An 18,997-nucleotide genomic window follows, 5' to 3' on the forward strand; every position below is an offset into this window, starting at 1 on the left:
CTGCAGCCTCATCTCACCTATCACACAGTATACAGTACAGAGCTACTACTGCATCCTCAACTCACCTACCACACAGTATACAGTACAGAGCTACTACTGCAGCCTCATCTCACCTATCACACAGTATACAGTACAGAGCTACTACTGCAGCCTCATCTCACCTATCACACAGTATACAGTACAGAGATACTACTGCCGCCTCATCTCACCTATCACACAGTATACAGTACAGAGCTACTACTGCGGCCTCATCTCACCTATCACAGAGTATACAGTACAGAGCGACTACTGCAGCCTCATCACACCTATCACACAGTATACAGTACAAAGCTCCTACTGCAGCCTCATCCCACCTATCACACAGTATACAGTACAGAGCTACTACTGCAGCCTCATCTCACCTATCACACAGTATACAGTACAGAGCTCCTACTGCAGCCTCATCTCACCTATCACACAGTATACAGTACAGAGCTACTACTGCAGCCTCATCTCACCTATCACACAGTATACAGTACAGAGCTACTACTGCGGCCTCATCTCACCTATCACACAGTATACAGTACAGAGCTACTACTGCAGCCTCATCTCACCTATCACACAGTATACAGTACAGAGCTACTACTGCAGCCTCATCTCACCTATCACACAGTATACAGTACAGAGATACTACTGCCGCCTCATCCCACCTATCACACATTATACAGTACAGAGCTACTACTACCGCCTCATCTCACCTATCACACAGTGGGGGTCATTCCGAGTTGTTCGCTCGTTATTTTTTTGTTGCAACGGAGCGAATAGTCGCTAATGCGCATGCGCAATGTCCGCAGTGCGACTGCGCCGAGTAAATTTGCTATGCAGTTAGGAATTTTACTCACGGCATTACGAGGTTTTTTCTTCGTTCTGGTGATCGTAATGTGATTGACAGGAAGTGGGTGGTTCTGGGCGGAAACAGGCCGTTTTATGGGAGTGTGTGAAAAAACGCTACCTTTTCTGGGAAAAACGCGGGAGTGGCTGGAGAAACGGAGGAGTGTCTGGGCAAACGCTGGGAGTGTTTGTGACGTCAAACCAGGAACGACAAGCACTGAACTGATCGCAGATGCCGAGTAAGTCTGGAGCTACTCAGAAACTGCTAAGAAGTGTCTATTCGCAATTCTGCTAATCTTTCGTTCGCAATTTTAATATGCTAAGATTCACTCCCAGTAGGCGGCGGCTTAGCGTGTGCAAAGCTGCTAAAAGCAGCTTGCGAGCGAACAACTCGGAATGACCCCCCAGTATACAGTACAGAGCTACTACTGCAGCCTCATCCCACCTATCACACAGTATACATTACAGAGCTACTACTGCAGCCTCATCTCACCTATCACACAGTATACAGTACAGAGCTCCTACTGCAGCCTCATCCCACCTATCACACAGTATACATTACAGAGCTACTACTGCAGCCTCATCTCACCTATCACACAGTATACAGTACAGAGCTACTACTGCGGCCTCATCTCACCTATCACACAGTATACAGTACAGAGCTACTACTGCAGCCTCATCTCACCTATCACACAGTATACAGTACAGAGCTACTACTGCGGCCTCATCCCACCTATCACACAGTATACAGTACAGAGCTACTACTGCAGCCTCATCTCACCTATCACACAGTATACAGTACAGAGATACTACTGCCGCCTCATCTCACCTATCACACAGTATACAGTACAGAGCTCCTACTGCGGCCTCATCTCACCTATCACACAGTATACAGTACAGAGATACTACTGCGGCCTCATCTCAATTATCACACAGTATACAGTACAGAGCTACTACTGCAGCCTCATCTCACCTATCACACAGTATACAGTACAGAGCTACTACTGCAGCCTCATCTCACCTATCACACAGTATACAGTACAGAGCTACTACTGCAGCCTCATCTCACCTATCACACAGTATACAGTACAGAGCTACTACTGCAGCCTCATCTCACCTATCACACAGTATACAGTACAGAGCTACTACTGCGGCCTCATCTCACCTATCACACAGTATACAGTACAGAGCTACTACTGCGGCCTCATCTCACCTATCACACAGTATACAGTACAGAGCTACTACTGCATCCTCATCTCACCTATCACACAGTATACAGTACAGAGCTACTACTGCATCCTCATCCCACCTATCACACAGTATACATTACAGAGCTACTACTGCAGCCTCATCTCACCTATCACACAGTATACAGTACAGAGCTACTACTGCGGCCTCATCTCACCTATCACACAGTATACAGTACAGAGCTATTACTGCAGCCTCATCTCACCTATCACACAGTATACAGTACAGAGCTACTACTGCGGCCTCATCCCACCTATCACACAGTATACAGTACAGAGCTACTACTGCAGCCTCATCTCACCTATCACACAGTATACAGTACAGAGATACTACTGCCGCCTCATCTCACCTATCACACAGTATACAGTACAGAGCTCCTACTGCGGCCTCATCTCACCTATCACACAGTATACAGTACAGAGATACTACTGCGGCCTCATCTCAATTATCACACAGTATACAGTACAGAGCTACTACTGCAGCCTCATCTCACCTATCACACAGTATACAGTACAGAGCTACTACTGCAGCCTCATCTCACCTATCACACAGTATACAGTACAGAGCTACTACTGCAGCCTCATCTCACCTATCACACAGTATACAGTACAGAGCTACTACTGCAGCCTCATCTCACCTATCACACAGTATACAGTACAGAGCTACTACTGCGGCCTCATCTCACCTATCACACAGTATACAGTACAGAGCTACTACTGCGGCCTCATCTCACCTATCACACAGTATACAGTACAGAGCTACTACTGCATCCTCATCTCACCTATCACACAGTATACAGTACAGAGCTACTACTGCATCCTCATCTCACCTATCACACAGTATACAGTAAAGAGCTACTACTGCAGCCTCATCTCACCTATCACACAGTATACAGTACAGAGATACTACTGCGGCCTCATCTCAATTATCACACAGTATACAGTACAGAGCTACTACTGCAGCCTCATCTCACCTATCACACAGTATACAGTACAGAGCTACTACTGCCGCCTCATCCCACCTATCACACAGTATACAGTACAGAGCTACTACTGCCGCCTCATCTCACCTATCACACAGTATACAGTACAGAGATAATACTGCATCCTCATCTCACCTATCACACAGTATACAGTACAGAGCTACTACTGCGGCCTTATCTCACCTATCACACAGTATACAGTACAGAGCTACTACTGCGGCCTCATCTCACCTATCACACAGTATACAGTACAGAGCTACTACTACTGCAGCCTCATCTCACCTATCACACAGTATACAGTACAGAGATACTACTGCCACCTCATCCCACCTCACACAGTATACAGTACAGAGCTACTACTGCAGCCTCATCTCACCTATCATACAGTATACATTACAGAGATACTACTGCCGCCTCATCCCACCTATCACACAGTATACAGTTCAGAGCTACTACTGCAGCCTCATCTCACCTATCACACAGTATACAGTACAGAGCTACTACTGCAGCCTCATCTCACCTATCACACAGTATACAGTACAGAGCTACTACTGCACCCTCATCTCACCTATCACACAGTATAGAGTACAGAGCTACTACTGCATCCTCATCTCACCTATCACACAGTGTACAGTACGAGCTACTACTGCAGCCTCATCTCACCTATCACACAGTATACAGTACAGAGCTACTACTGCATCCTTATCTCACATATCACACAGTTTACAGTACAGAGATACTACTGCAGCCTCATCTCACCTATCACACAGTATACAGTACAGAGATACTACTGCCGCCTCATCCCACCTATCACACAGTATACAGTACAGAGCTACTACTGCAGCCTCATCTCACCTATCACACAGTATACAGTACAGAGATACTACTGCCGCCTCATCCCACCTATCACACAGTATACAGTACAGAGCTACTACTGTGGCCTCATCTCACCTATCACACAGTATACAGTACAGAGCTACTACTGCGGCCTCATCACACCTATCACACAGTATACAGTACAGAGCTACTACTGCAGCCTCATCTCACCTATCACACAGTATACAGTACAGAGCTACTACTGCAGCCTCATCTTACCTATCACACAGTATACAGTACAGAGATACTACTGCCGCCTCATCCCACCTATCACACAGTATACAGTACAGAGATACTACTGCCGCCTCATCCCACCTATTACACAGTATACAGTACAGAGATACTACTGCCGCCTCATCCCACCTATCACACAGTATACAGTACAGAGATACTACTGCCGCCTCATCCCACCTATCACACAGTATACAGTACAGAGCTACTACTGCAGCCTCATCTCACCTATCACACAGTATACAGTACAGAGCTACTACTGCGGCCTCATCTCACCTATCACACAGTATACAGTACAGAGATACTACTGTAGCCTCATCTCACCTATCACACAGTATACAGTACTGAGCTACTACTGCAGCCTCATCTCACCTATCACACAGTATACAGTACAGAGATACTACTGCCGCCTCATCCCACCTATCGCACAGTATACAGTACAGAGCTACTACTGCGGCCTCATCTCACCTATCACACAGTATACAGTACAGAGCTACTACTGCGGCCTCATCCCACCTATCACACAGTATACAGTACAGAGCTACTACTGTGGCCTCATCTCACCTATCACACAGTATACAGTACAGAGCTACTACTGCATCCTCATCTCACCTATCACACAGTATACAGTACAGAGATACTACTGCCGCCTCATCCCACCTATCACACAGTATACAGTACAGAGCTACTACTGCAGCCTCATCTCACTTATCACACAGTATACTGTACAGAGCTACTACTGCGGCCTCATCTCACCTATCACACAGTATACAGTACAGAGCTACTACTGCAGCCTCATCTCACCTATCACACAGTATACAGTACAGAGATACTACTGCAGCCTCATCCTACCTATCACACAGTATACAGTACAGAGCTACTACTCCCGCCTCATCTCACCTATCACACAGTATACAGTACAGAGCTACTACTGTGACCTCATCTCACCTATCACACAGTATACAGTACAGAGCTACTACTGCATCCTCATCTCACCTATCACACAGTATACAGTACAGAGCTACTACTGCAGCCTCATCTCACCTATCACACAGTATACAGTACAGAGCTACTACTGCAGCCTCATCTCACATATCACACAGTATACAGTACAGAGCTACTACTGCAGCCTCATCTCACCTATCACACAGTATACAGTACAGAGATACTACTGCCGCCTCATCCCACCTATCACACAGTATACAGTACAGAGATACTACTGCGGCCTCATCCCACCTATCACACAGTATACAGTACAGAGATACTACTGCCGCCTCATCCCACCTATCACACAGTATACAGTACAGAGATACTACTGCCGCCTCATCCCACCTATCACACAGTATACAGTACAGAGCTACTACTGCAGCCTCATCTCACCTATCACACAGTATACAGTACAGAGCTACTATTACGGCCTCATCTCACCTATCACACAGTATACAGTACAGAGCTACTACTGCGGCCTCATCTCACCTATCACACAGTATACAGTACAGAGATACTACTGCCGCCTCATCCCACCTATCACACAGTATACAGTACAGAGCTACTACTGTGGCCTCATCTCACCTATCACACAGTATACAGTACAGAGCTACTACTGCATCCTCATCTCACCTATCACACAGTATACAGTACAGAGATACTACTGCCGCCTCATCCCACCTATCACACAGTATACAGTACAGAGCTACTACTGCAGCCTCATCTCACCTATCACACAGTATACAGTACAGAGCTACTACTGCGGCCACATCTCACCTATCACACAGTATACAGTACATAGATACTACTGCAGCCTCATCTCACCTATCACACAGTATACAGTACAGAGCTACTACTGTGACCTCATCTCACCTATCACACAGTATACAGTACAGAGCTACTACTGCATCCTCATCTCACCTATCACACAGTATACAGTACAGAGCTACTACTGCAGCCTCATCTCACCTATCACACAGTATACAGTACAGAGATACTACTGCAGCCTCATCTCATCTATCACACAGTATACAGTACAGAGCTACTACTGTGGCCTCATCTCACCTATCACACAGTATACAGTACAGTGCTACTACTGCATCCTCATCTCACCTATCACACAGTATACAGTACAGAGCTACTACTGCAGCCTCATCTCACCTATCACACAGTATACAGTACAGAGCTACTACTGCCGCCTCATCCCACCTATCACACAGTATACAGTACAGAGCTACTACTGTGACCTCATCTCACCTATCACACAGTATACAGTACAGAGCTACTACTGCATCCTCATCTCACCTATCACACAGTATACAGTACAGAGCTACTACTGCAGCCTCATCTCACCTATCACACAGTATACAGTACAGAGATACTACTGCAGCCTCATCCCACCTATCACACAGTATACAGTACAGAGCTACTACTGCCGCCTCATCTCACCTATCACACAGTATACAGTACAGAGATACTACTGCCGCCTCATCCCACCTATCACACAGTATACAGTACAGAGCTACTACTGCAGCCTCATCTCACCTATCACACAGTATACAGTACAGAGCTACTACTGCGGCCTCATCTCACCTATCACACAGTATACAGTACAGAGCTACTACTGCGGCCTCATCTCACCTATCACACAGTATACAGTACAGAGATACTACTGCAGCCTCATCTCACCTATCACACAGTATACAGTACAGAGCTACTACTGTGACCTCATCTCACCTATCACACAGTATACAGTACAGAGCTACTACTGCATCCTCATCTCACCTATCACACAGTATACAGTACAGAGCTACTACTGCGGCCTCATCTCACCTATCACACAGTATACAGTACAGAGCTACTACTGCAGCCTCATCTCACCTATCACACAGTATACAGTACAGAGATACTACTGCCGCCTCATCCCACCTGTCACACAGTATACAGTACAGAGATACTACTGCAGCCTCATCTCACCTATCACACAGTATACAGTGCAGAGATACTACTGCCGCCTCATCCCACCTATCACACAGTATACAGTACAGAGCTACTACTGCGGCCTCATCTCACCTATCACACAGTATACAGTACAGAGATACTACTGCAGCCTCATCTCACCTATCACACAGTATACAGTACAGAGATACTACTGCAGCCTCATCTCACCTATCACACAGTATACAGTACAGAGCTACTACTGTGGCCTCATCTCACCTATCACACAGTATACAGTACAGAGCTACTACTGCGGACTCATCTCATCTATCACACAGTATACAGTACAGAGCTACTACTGCAGCCTCATCTCACCTATCACACAGTATACAGTACAGAGATACTACTGCAGCCTCATCTCACCTACCACACAGTATACAGTATAGAGATACTACTGCAGCCTCATCTCACCTATCACACAGTATACAGTACAGAGCTACAACTGTGGCCTCATCTCACCTATCACACAGTATACAGTACAGAGCTACTACTGCATCCTCATCTCACCTATCACACAGTATACAGTACAGAGCTACTACTGCAGCCTCATCTCACCTATCACACAGTATACAGTACAGAGATACTACTGCAGCCTCATCCCACCTATCACACAGTATACAGTACAGAGCTACTACTGCCGCCTCATCTCACCTATCACACAGTATACAGTACAGAGCTACTACTGCCGCCTCATCCCACCTATCACACAGTATACAGTACAGAGCTACTACTGTGACCTCATCTCACCTATCACACAGTATACAGTACAGAGCTACTACTGCCGCCTCATCCCACCTATCACACAGTATACAGTACAGAGCTACTACTGCGGCCTCATCTCACCTATCACACAGTATACAGTACAGAGCTACTACTGCGGCCTCATCTCACCTATCACACAGTATACAGTACAGAGCTACTTCTGCAGCCTCATCTCACCTATCACACAGTATACAGTACAGAGATACTACTGCCGCCTCATCCCACCTATCACACAGTATACAGTACAGAGATACTACTGCAGCCTCATCTCACCTATCACACAGTATACAGTACAGAGATACTACTGCCGCCTCATCCCACCTATCACACAGTATACAGTACAGAGCTACTACTGCGGCCTCATCTCACCTATCACACAGTATACAGTACAGAGATACTACTGCGGCCTCATCTCACCTATCACACAGTATACAGTACAGAGATACTACTGCAGCCTCATCTCATCTATCACACAATATACAGTACAGAGCTACTACTGCAGCCTCATCTCACCTATCACACAGTATACAGTACAGAGATACTACTGCAGCCTCATCTCACCTATCACACAGTATACAGTACAGAGCTACTACTGCATCCTCATCTCACATATCACACAGTTTACAGTACAGAGATACTACTGCAGCCTCATCTCACCTATCACACAGTATACAGTACAGAGATACTACTGCAGCCTCATCTCATCTATCACACAGTATACAGTACAGAGCTACTACTGCAGCCTCATCTCACCTATCACACAGTATACAGTACAGAGATACTACTGCCGCCTCATCCCACCTATCACACAGTATACAGTACAGAGATACTACTGCAGCCTCATCTCACCTATCACACAGTATACAGTACAGAGATACTACTGCCGCCTCATCCCACCTATCACACAGTATACAGTACAGAGCTACTACTGCGGCCTCATCTCACCTATCACACAGTATACAGTACAGAGATACTACTGCAGCCTCATCTCACCTATCACACAGTATACAGTACAGAGATACTACTGCAGCCTCATCTCATCTATCACACAGTATACAGTACAGAGCTACTACTGCAGCCTCATCTCACCTATCACACAGTATACAGTACAGAGATACTACTGCAGCCTCATCTCACCTATCACACAGTATACAGTACAGAGATACTACTGCAGCCTCATCTCACCTATCACACAGTATACAGTACAGAGCTACTACTGTGGCCTCATCTCACCTATCACACAGTATACAGTACAGAGCTACTACTGCAGCCTCATCTCACCTATCACACAGTATACAGTACAGAGCTACTACATACTACTGTGGCCTCATCTCACCTGTCACACAGTATCTCACTGAAATGCAGAATATACAGATCAATGTGACGGCATCATCCACACAAATTTTCTGTATACTTCATATTTATTAGTAAATACATATCATTCTGTGACATGTCTCTTTTCTGTCCATTGGCCCTCATTCCGAGTTGTTCGCTCGCTAGCTGATTTTAGCAGCATTGCACACGCTAGGCCGCCGCCGTCTGGGAGTGTATCTTAGCTTAGCAGAATAGCGAACGAAAGATTAGCAGAATTGCTACTACATAATTCTTAGCAGTTTCTGAGTATCTCCGGACCTACTCACAGATAGCGATCAGTTCAGTCAGTTTCATTCCTGGTTTGACGTCACAAACACGCCCTGCGTTCGGCCAGCCACTCCCCCGTTTCTCCAGCCACTCCCGTGTTTTTCCTTGTCACGCCTGCGTTTTTCCGCACACTCCCTGAAAACGCTCAGCTTCCTCCCAGAAACACCCACTTCCTGTCAATCACACTACGAACACTTCAGCGTGGAAAAACGTCATTCGCTCGTGAGTAAATCTACTAAATTCTTAGTAAAACTACTAAGCACATGCGCTCTGCGTACCATGCGCATGCGCATTTTCCACCTATTCGCTGCGTTGCGAAAATCGGCAACGAGCGAACAACTCGGAATGAGGGCCATTGTTAGATAGTCATTTTTCGAGTGCCTCGTAAGAATTGAGAATAAACTTTCTTTCTTGCCCTTGTGCTCCCCCTAGTGTTATAAAATAAGAATGCCTTTTCCTCATTAACTGAGTGTACTGTATTTTAGTTTTTGTTATTTTTTAAAGTAATTTCACAATTTATTTTTGAATTTTGGCATATTTTTTAGAAATATAGTGATAATGATGGTGCAGTGACAGTGCTCACTGTGAATCATGTACTTCTTCACAGCTTTCTCTCCTCATGGCATAGAAAGCTGTGCAGGGACCCACCAGTGTGATCAGCTAACTTTGTCCGATGGACACACAAGATGATCACTGTGTCAAAATAAAAAAAGTCTTACCTGCCCAGGGACCTGTCATCAGTGCTCCGGTGCGGGCTGTCCGTCATCGGGGCTCCCTGCTGCTCCTGTGTCCCCCAGTGCAGTAAAGTGATGCTGCAAAATGCAAGCTTACCTTACAGTACCGCGATGCATGCAATTATTGATACATCCATGTGATGTAATCAATAATCGCATTGCGAGTTGGTTTGATTTTATTTCATCCGCACCCTCAGATTTAAGGCAATCTCAGCCCCATAGCCTGGGGTGCAGAATAGCCAAATCTCACCCAATCTGGATCTCTATGTGGGTGAGGAATTTGAATACTGATGATGTTGGTCAATGTTCGTAGTGAGTAGTAATATTGGCCTCTTATTGGCTTAAGAAACAAGGGGGCAGATTTATTAATCCTAGAGAAGGCATAAAGAAGTGATAAAGCAGTGATAAGTGCAAGGTGATAACGCACCAGCCAATCATGTCCTAACTGGCAATTTACATACTGGAGCTGATTGGCTGGTGCGTTATCACCTTGTGCTTATCACTGCTTTATCACTTTTTTATGCCTTCTCCAGGCTTCATACATCTGCCCCAAGGAGTCGCAGGAACATATAAGAGTGAAATTGCAGCTTGTGTTATATAGATCTCAGAACACTCTTGTTTTAATTATAATTTTGTAGCAACCTACAGTAACTGCAGTTATAAGAATACACTCCACTTCTACTGTACATTAGAAACATAATTGTCAATGGGTTGGGGCTGAAATGCCGGTGTTCTGGTTCCCGATAGTTAGAATCCAGACAGGGGTCGGGTAAGTATGCTCCCCCCGCCCCCTAACCCTCCATTACCGCAGCCTAAACCTAATCTCCCCTCCCCACAGCCTAAACCTAACCCCTCCTTCCCGCAGCCTAACCGCCCCCCCCCCCCCACCCCTCCAACAACCCACCCTGCAGCTTACCACTCCTGCAACCCGTCAGTCACTCGTTTGGGATCCCGGCGCCGGGAATGTGATCTCATTTCGGATGCTGTCACCAGCATTCCGAGCAGTGTCGGGATTCTGGCATCTGTATTTCCACTGCCGGAATCCCGACCGTGGGGATCCTGAGCAGATCCCACGTCACTGGTGTTTCATGTATTTATAATATGTATGGAATATGTATAATATATCTCAGCTGGGAAGTCGACTTTTTTACCTCAGGTTCCCTCACAGCCTAAGAAAGCACCGTATTATCAAGTACAGTCCTTTCGGCCTCAGAAAGGCAAGCGGGTTAGAGGCGCGTCCTTTTTGCCCAGAGGCAGGGGTAGAGGGAAAAAGCTGCACCATACAGCCAGTTCCCAAGAACAAAAATCCTCCCCTGCTTCCACTAAGTCCACCGCATGACGCTGGGGCTCCACATGTGGAGCCAGGTGCGGTGGGGGCCCGTCTCCGGAACTTCAGCGACCAGTGGGTTCGCTCACAGGTGGATCTCTGGGTTCTACAAGTGGTATCTCAGGGATACAAGCTGGAGTTCGAGACGTCTCCCCCTCGCCTTTACCTCAAATCAGCCTTGCCAGCTACTCCCCAGGACAGGGAGGTAGTACTGGCGGCAATTCACAAGCTGTACCTCCAGCAGGTGATAATCAAAGTTCCCCTCCTTCAACAGGGACGGGGTTACTATTCCACAATGTTTGTGGTACCGAAACCAGACGGTTCGGTGAGACCCATTCTAAATTTGAAATCCTTGAACACTTATATAAGGAAGTTCAAGTTCAAAATGGAATCGGTCAGGGCGGTTATTGCAAGCCTGGAAGAGGGGGATTACATGGTATCACTGGACATCAAGGATGCTTACCTACATGTCCCCATTTACCCACCTCACCAGGTGTACCTCCGTTTTGTGGTACAGGACTGCCATTACCAATTCCAGACGTTGCCGTTTGGTCTGTCCACGGCACCGAGGGTATTTACCAAAGTAATGGCCGAAATGATGATACTCCTTCGAAAGAAGGGAGTTATAATTATCCCGTACTTGGACGATCTCCTTATAAAGGCGAGGTCCAGGGAGCAGTTGTTGGTCGGAGTAGCACTATCTCAGGAAGTGCTACAACAGCACGGCTGGATTCTGAATATCCCAAAGTCGCAGCTGGTTCCTACGACGCGTCTGCTGTTCCTGGGTATGATTCTGGACACAGAACAGAAGATTTGATATGTGTATATTATAGTTATGGAGCTAATTTATGCAGGGTTCATGCTCCGTAGATAGGATTGTAGAATAAAAATATAAAATAGCCCCTGGCATTGGACAGTAGTTTTAGGGACAGAGATGAAATTGAATGACTGTCATTATATAACTGTCCGGTGGAGTTCCTATCGGCAGGACCCCAGCGTAGACAATGACAGTGCAGCCATTTGTATACCATAGAGATAAAGATATACCGTGGTTGCGGAGTACAGACAAGATCGTAAATGTAGGTACCTGCAGCATTTACATCGTCTGCATTTGTTTTCAGGGACCTCCTGGGCCAGCGGGCGTTTCTGGACCCCCCGGAGAGACAGGCCTTCAGGTATGTACTGTAGATGTGTACGTATAATTCTTACTATATGAAATGAAGACTTGGGTTACTCAGTAATTTGTGATATGTAGATTAACTGAAATAATGACATGTTGCCAAATGAGATGTGTGTATAAAAATGTCTTATCTCGTATCTGCATTAATAAAGGTCAAACAGTTTTGGCAAGATCTGTGTTTCCACCATAAGTGACGTGTGTTCAACTTTTTGTACACACACACACACACACGCACACTCACACTCACACTCACTCTCTCTCTCTCTCTCTCTCCTTGTAAAAGCATTCCAGATCCTTACATTCTTGCTCTTGCCCATTTTCCTTCTTCCAACACATTAACATCAAGAACTGACTGTCTTTACCTGTTGCCTAATATATCCCACCACCTGATAGGTGCCATTGTAATGATACAATCAATGTTATTCACTTCACCTGTCAGTGGTTTAATGATGTGGCTGCTGGGTATATAAATATATACGTATGTCACATAATACAATGAAAACACAAGTTCCAGCTGTCATCCTATAGATTGTAAGCTTGCGAGCAGGGCCCTCCTCCCTCTATGACTGTTTGTTTTTACCCAATTTTGTCTTCTAATTGTGTCCAGTTGTAAAGCGCAACGGAATTTGCTGCGCTATATAAGAAACTGTTAATAATAATAAATCCCCCAAAAAGCACAAGCTGCTATAGGAAATGATTTATCTGAGAGCTTTATAACCCAATGCGTTTCCCCAGGGCTGCTATAAGAAATTGTAGGACTCGGGGCTGACAAAATAGACAGGTTCGGGGCCCTTCCCTCCCCAAAAAAAAGACTCTGCTGCACTGCTCCACCCCTATGTGTTGTCATACATTGTGATGTTACATATAGGTGGAGTGTTGCGGACTTACAGGAACGGTTCACAGAGAGCGGATGCGCAGATGAGGCTTGTTTTAAGAATTAGTCCCTGCGCATCAGCCTGCAGCTGATTCACAGACTGGTGCAGCTCTACAGGTATTGGTGGTAGGAGCCAGAGGTGGGGCCTCCTCTCTGTAAGGGCCCTGGACACCAGTCCCCACAGTCCCCCCCTGGTGGCTGCCCTGTGTTTCCCACTGGATGCCAGTCTGAATGGTTTGCTGTCAGAATGTCTAACTTCACTATGGGGTATATGCAATTAGTGGCGAATCGCGGCAATTTTTCGGCCTTTTTTTAATTCGACACAATTCGATCGTCAAATTTCGGCAGGTGGGTGCCGAAATTGACCATATTCAATAAAAAACGGATTCGACAGTCCCGCTGACGAAAAACGGCCGATTTGACGGATTTTGTTCCGATTTTTAAAAAACCCGAAAAAAAATGGCGTGGGGTCCCCCCTCCAAAGCATAACCAGCCTCGGGCTCTTCGAGCCGGTCCTGGTTCTAAAAATCTGGGGAAAACAATGTCATGGGATCCCCCGTATTTTTAAAACCAGCACCGGGCTCTGCGCCTGGTGCTGGTGCAAAAAATACGGGGTTATAAAAAGAGTAGGGGTCCCCCGTATTTTTTACACCAGCATCGGGCTCCACTAGCTGGACAGATAATGCCACAGCCGGGGGTCACTATTATACAGCGCCCTGCGGCCGTGGCATTAAATATCCAACTAGTCACCCCTGGCCGGGGTACCCTGGAGGAGTGGGGACCCCTTCAATCAAGGGGTCCCCCCCAGCCACCCAAGGGCCAGGGGTGAAGCCCGAGGCTGTCCCCCCCATCCAAGGGCTGCGGATGGGGGGCTGATAGCCTTTGGAAAAATGAAAGAATATTGTTTTTTCCAGTAGTACTACAAGTCCCAGCAAGCCTCCCCCGCAAGCTGGTACTTGGAGAACCACAAGTACCAGCATGCGGGAGAAAAATGGGCCCGCTGGTACCTGTAGTTCTACTGAAAAAAAATACCCAAATAAAAACAGGACACGCACACCGTGAAAGTACAACTTCATTTCACACCTGCCGACACACATACTTACCTATGTTGACACGACATTCGGTCCACTTGTCCAAGTAGAATCCGGGGTACCTGTGAATAAAATTATACTCACCTCAATCCAGTGTCCAGGTTATAATCCACGTACTTGGCAAAAAAAAAAAAACGAACACCCGGACCAAACGGACTGAAAGGGGTCCCATGTTTACACATGGGACCCCTTTCCACGAATGCCGGGACCCCACGTGACTGCTGTCACAGAAGGTCCCTTCAGCCAATCAGGTAGCGCTACTTCGTGGCACTCACCTGATTGGCTGTATGCGCGTCTGCTGTCAGACACCGCATCGCACAGCTCCCTCCATTAGTTTCAATGGTGGGAACTTTGCGGGTAGCGGTGGGGTTACCCGCGGTCAGCCGCTGACCGCGGGTGACCTCACCGCTGACGCAAAGTTCCCACCATTGAATTTAATGGAGAGGCTTTGCGATGCGCTGTCTGACAGCAGAAGCGCATACAGCCAATCAGGTGAGTGCCACGAAGTAGCGCTACCTGATTGGCTGAAGGGACCTTCTGTGACAGCAGTCACGTGGGGTCCCGGCATTCGTGGAAAGGGGTCCCATGTGTAAACATGGGACCCCTTTCAGTCCGTTTGGTCCGGGTGTTCGTTTTTTTTTTTTGCCAAGTACGTGGATTATAACCTGGACACTGGATTGAGGTGAGTACAATTTTATTCACAGGTACCCCGGATTCTACTTGGACAAGTGGACCGAACGTCGTGTCAACATAGGTAAGTATGTGTGTGTCGACATGTGTGTAATAAAGTTTTACTATCACGGTGTGCGTGTCCTGTTTTTATTTGGGTATTTTTTTTCCAGTAGAACTACAGGTACCAGCGGGCCCGTTTTTCTCCCGCATGCTGGTACTTGTGGTTCTCCAAGTACCAGCTTGCGGGGGAGGCTTGCTGGGACTTGTAGTACTACTGGAAAAAACAATATTCTTTCATTTTTCCAAAGGCTATCAGCCCCCCATCCGCAGCCCTTGGATGGGGGGGACAGCCTCGGGCTTCACCCCTGGCCCTTGGGTGGCTGGGGGGACGACCCCTTGATTGAAGGGGTCCCCACTCCCCCAGGGTACCCCGGCCAGGGGTGACTAGTTGGATATTTAATGCCACGGCCGCAGGGCGCTGTATAAAAGTGACTCCCGGCTGTGGCATTATCTGTCCAGCTAGTGGAGCCCGATGCTGGTGTAAAAAATACGGGGGACCCCTACTCTTTTTGTCCCCCGTATTTTTTGCACCAGCACCAGGCGCAGAGCCCGGTGCTGGTTTTAAAAATACGGGGGATCCCCTGTCATTTTTTCCCACGGATTTTTAGAACCAGGACCGGCTCGAAGAGCCCGAGGCTGGTTATGCTTAGGAGGGGGGACCCCACGCCATTTTTTTTCAGGATTTTACCATTCCATTAAAAAAATATATATATATATTTTTAAAAATATATAAATAATACTTGTGCCTCCAAAATAGACAAACCAAGTACCTAATCCCTTCTAATATAAATAGATATGCTATTACCAATAAAAAAAACACCAAAAAAAACATGTTTTTAATTTTTTTTATTAGATTCCCCCACCAAAGTGTGGCGGATTGAAAATGACGAATTTACTGTCTAAAAGCACTGTTGTCGAATTTCCAAACTTCAATTGAATATACTTTTGGCGAATTGCTGCATTTGTACCATTGCAGAAATGTCGGATTTGACAAATGTCGAATTTCAAAAAGTCGAATTTTGAAAGTCCGTTTTTTTGACGGAAAGTACTGAATTGCATTGTCGATTTTTTTTTTTGGGCGAAAAAGTCCAGTTTTTCGACAATTTCGGGAATTCGACCGCAATTGCATATACCCCTATGTCTCCATTCACAATGGCACAGCAAAAGGTCGGCATTGACATAATGTTGACATTCCCCTAGGATTAGCATTAGGGTCACCACTAAGTTTACCGTTAGGGTTACGGATATTTCGACAACTGTTGACATAACATCAGTGTCGGCCATTAGAATGTAGACATTATGAATGTGGAACAAATATACCACGGGCACACACGTCGGACTCGGAATATGTCATTAGACGGCAGTAATAGATAAATATTGCTACCAGATGATGAGAGATCACAGTGGATCACGTTAGTGGATCATGTTACATGATTAGTCTGTCCCAAGAGTCAGAACTGAATTCCAGGACTTAATAAATGATCCAAAGCTCATGCAAATGTGATAACAGCTTATATACTCCCCGATTGGTTACGTTTGGACTGGACATAACCAATTGTGCCAACTGAGATAATGACACATATTTATATATATTATATTATTAATCTATGAAATATATCCATATATACACATAATATATAATATATATTTCATTATCTCAGTAGGGGACCCAAAAATGTCAGATTTTGAATTTTGGGCAAGGGATACTCAACCTGTAAACCTGTATGTATGTATGTATGTATATATATATATATATATATATATATATATATATATATATACACAGTACTGTGCAAAAGTTTTAGGCAGGTGTGGTGGAAAAAATGCTGCAACGTAAGAATGCTTTCGAAACCAGAAGTGTTAATAGTTTATTTTAATCAATTAACAAAATGCTAAGTGAATTAACAGAAGAAAAAATCTAAATCAAATCAATATTTGGTGTGACCGCCCTTTGCCTTCAAAACAGCATGAATTCTTCTAGGTACACTTGCACACAGTTGTTGAAGGAAATCGGCAGGGAGGTTGTTCCAAACATCTTGGAGAACTAACCACAGATCTTCTGTGGGTGTAGGCTTGCTCATATCCTTGTGTCCCTTTGTGTAATCCCAGACAGACATGATGTTGAGATCAGGGCTCTCTGAGGCCATAAAATAACTTCCGGGACTCCTTGTTCTTCTTTACACTGAAGATAGTTCTTAATGACATTGGCTGTATGTTTGGGGTCATTATCCGCTTTAGAATAAATTTGTAGCCAATCAGATGCATCCCTTGTATTGCATGATGGATAAGTTCCTGCCTTTATTTCTCAGCATTGAGGACATCATTAATGCTGACCTGGGGGGTAAATTCAGAACTGATCGTTGCTGTGTGTTTTCACGCAGCGGGCAATCAGATCTGAACTGCGCATGCATATGCACCGCAATGCACCGGCGCGTCAGACGACTGCACAGGGCATCGGTGCCTAGCGACGGGATGGTGCGAAAAAAGAGATTGCACGGGTGATTGACAGGAAGAGACCGTTTGTAGGTGTCAACTGACCATTTTTCAGGAGGGTGCGGGAAAACGCAGGCTGGATCAGGCGTTTGGAGGGAGGGTGTCTGACGTCCGCTCCGGCCCCGATCACCAGGAATCCATCGCAGCGGCTAAATAAGTCCAGGGCTGAGCAGAGACTGCACAAACTGATGTTTGTGCAGCTCTGCTACAAATGGGATTGCACACCTGCACAGTCCTTTTCCACTCCCCCTCTATGCGGCGATTATCTGATCGCAGGGCTGCAAAAAACGCAACGTAGCGATCAGGTCTGAATTACCCCCAAATCCCCAAGTGCATTTTCTGAAATGCAGCATCAGACTTGCAAGGAACCTCCACCATGCTTCACTGTTGCCTGCAGACACTCATTATTTATTATACCACTCTCCAGCCCTTCGGCGAACAAACTGCCTTCTGTTACAGCCAAATTGTTAGGGAACTCCAGCCAGGGACGTGCGGTGAGTTAAATGGTTCAGGAGGCACTGGCTAGCACCAGAGCCAGATTTACATGCAATATATGAGCCAAAGGGTGCTTCTGGCCATTATATGCATGTACATCAGTATAAATTCCTGGAAATTTGGAGAGTTTTGATCAGAGATGTGTGGAAAAGATAGGCCTCCCCTTCCATAGACTTTTTACTCCAGAGTTTTGACTATAAACATGATTAGAATAATGCAAAGAAGATATTTCAAACATATTCTTGCATTTTTCATATACTTTATACAGTCAAAACTGTGGCGCAAACGTTAGTATGACAGGAAAGGCTCTGCCTCACCCGCCTCACCCAACCACACGTCACTGACTCCAGCACTATTTTGTGTGAGACCCGTAGAGCCGGTGAGAGGGTCTTCCTCCAATAACAGCGCTTCTGTTCCATTAGAGCTGTATGTGCTCACCGGTAATTGAAATGCCACTTGGACTTAAACCTCAAAGC

At 46.0% G+C, this 18,997-nt stretch overlaps 1 protein-coding gene across 1 annotated transcript in view; it reads left to right on the top strand.

The window, feature by feature from the left end:
- The window catches only part of COL22A1 (collagen type XXII alpha 1 chain), a 381,368-nt gene that overhangs the window by 125,516 nt on the left and 236,855 nt on the right, over window positions 1–18,997 (top strand). Inside the window, exon 13 of the mRNA XM_063925140.1 lies at window positions 12,778–12,831. Within this exon, the coding sequence (XP_063781210.1) occupies window positions 12,778–12,831 (54 nt within the window). The remainder of the gene's footprint in view (window positions 1–12,777; window positions 12,832–18,997) is intronic.

This window comes from Pseudophryne corroboree, chromosome 5, assembly GCF_028390025.1.
Source record: "Pseudophryne corroboree isolate aPseCor3 chromosome 5, aPseCor3.hap2, whole genome shotgun sequence".
Classification (NCBI taxonomy): Eukaryota; Metazoa; Chordata; class Amphibia; order Anura; family Myobatrachidae; genus Pseudophryne; species Pseudophryne corroboree.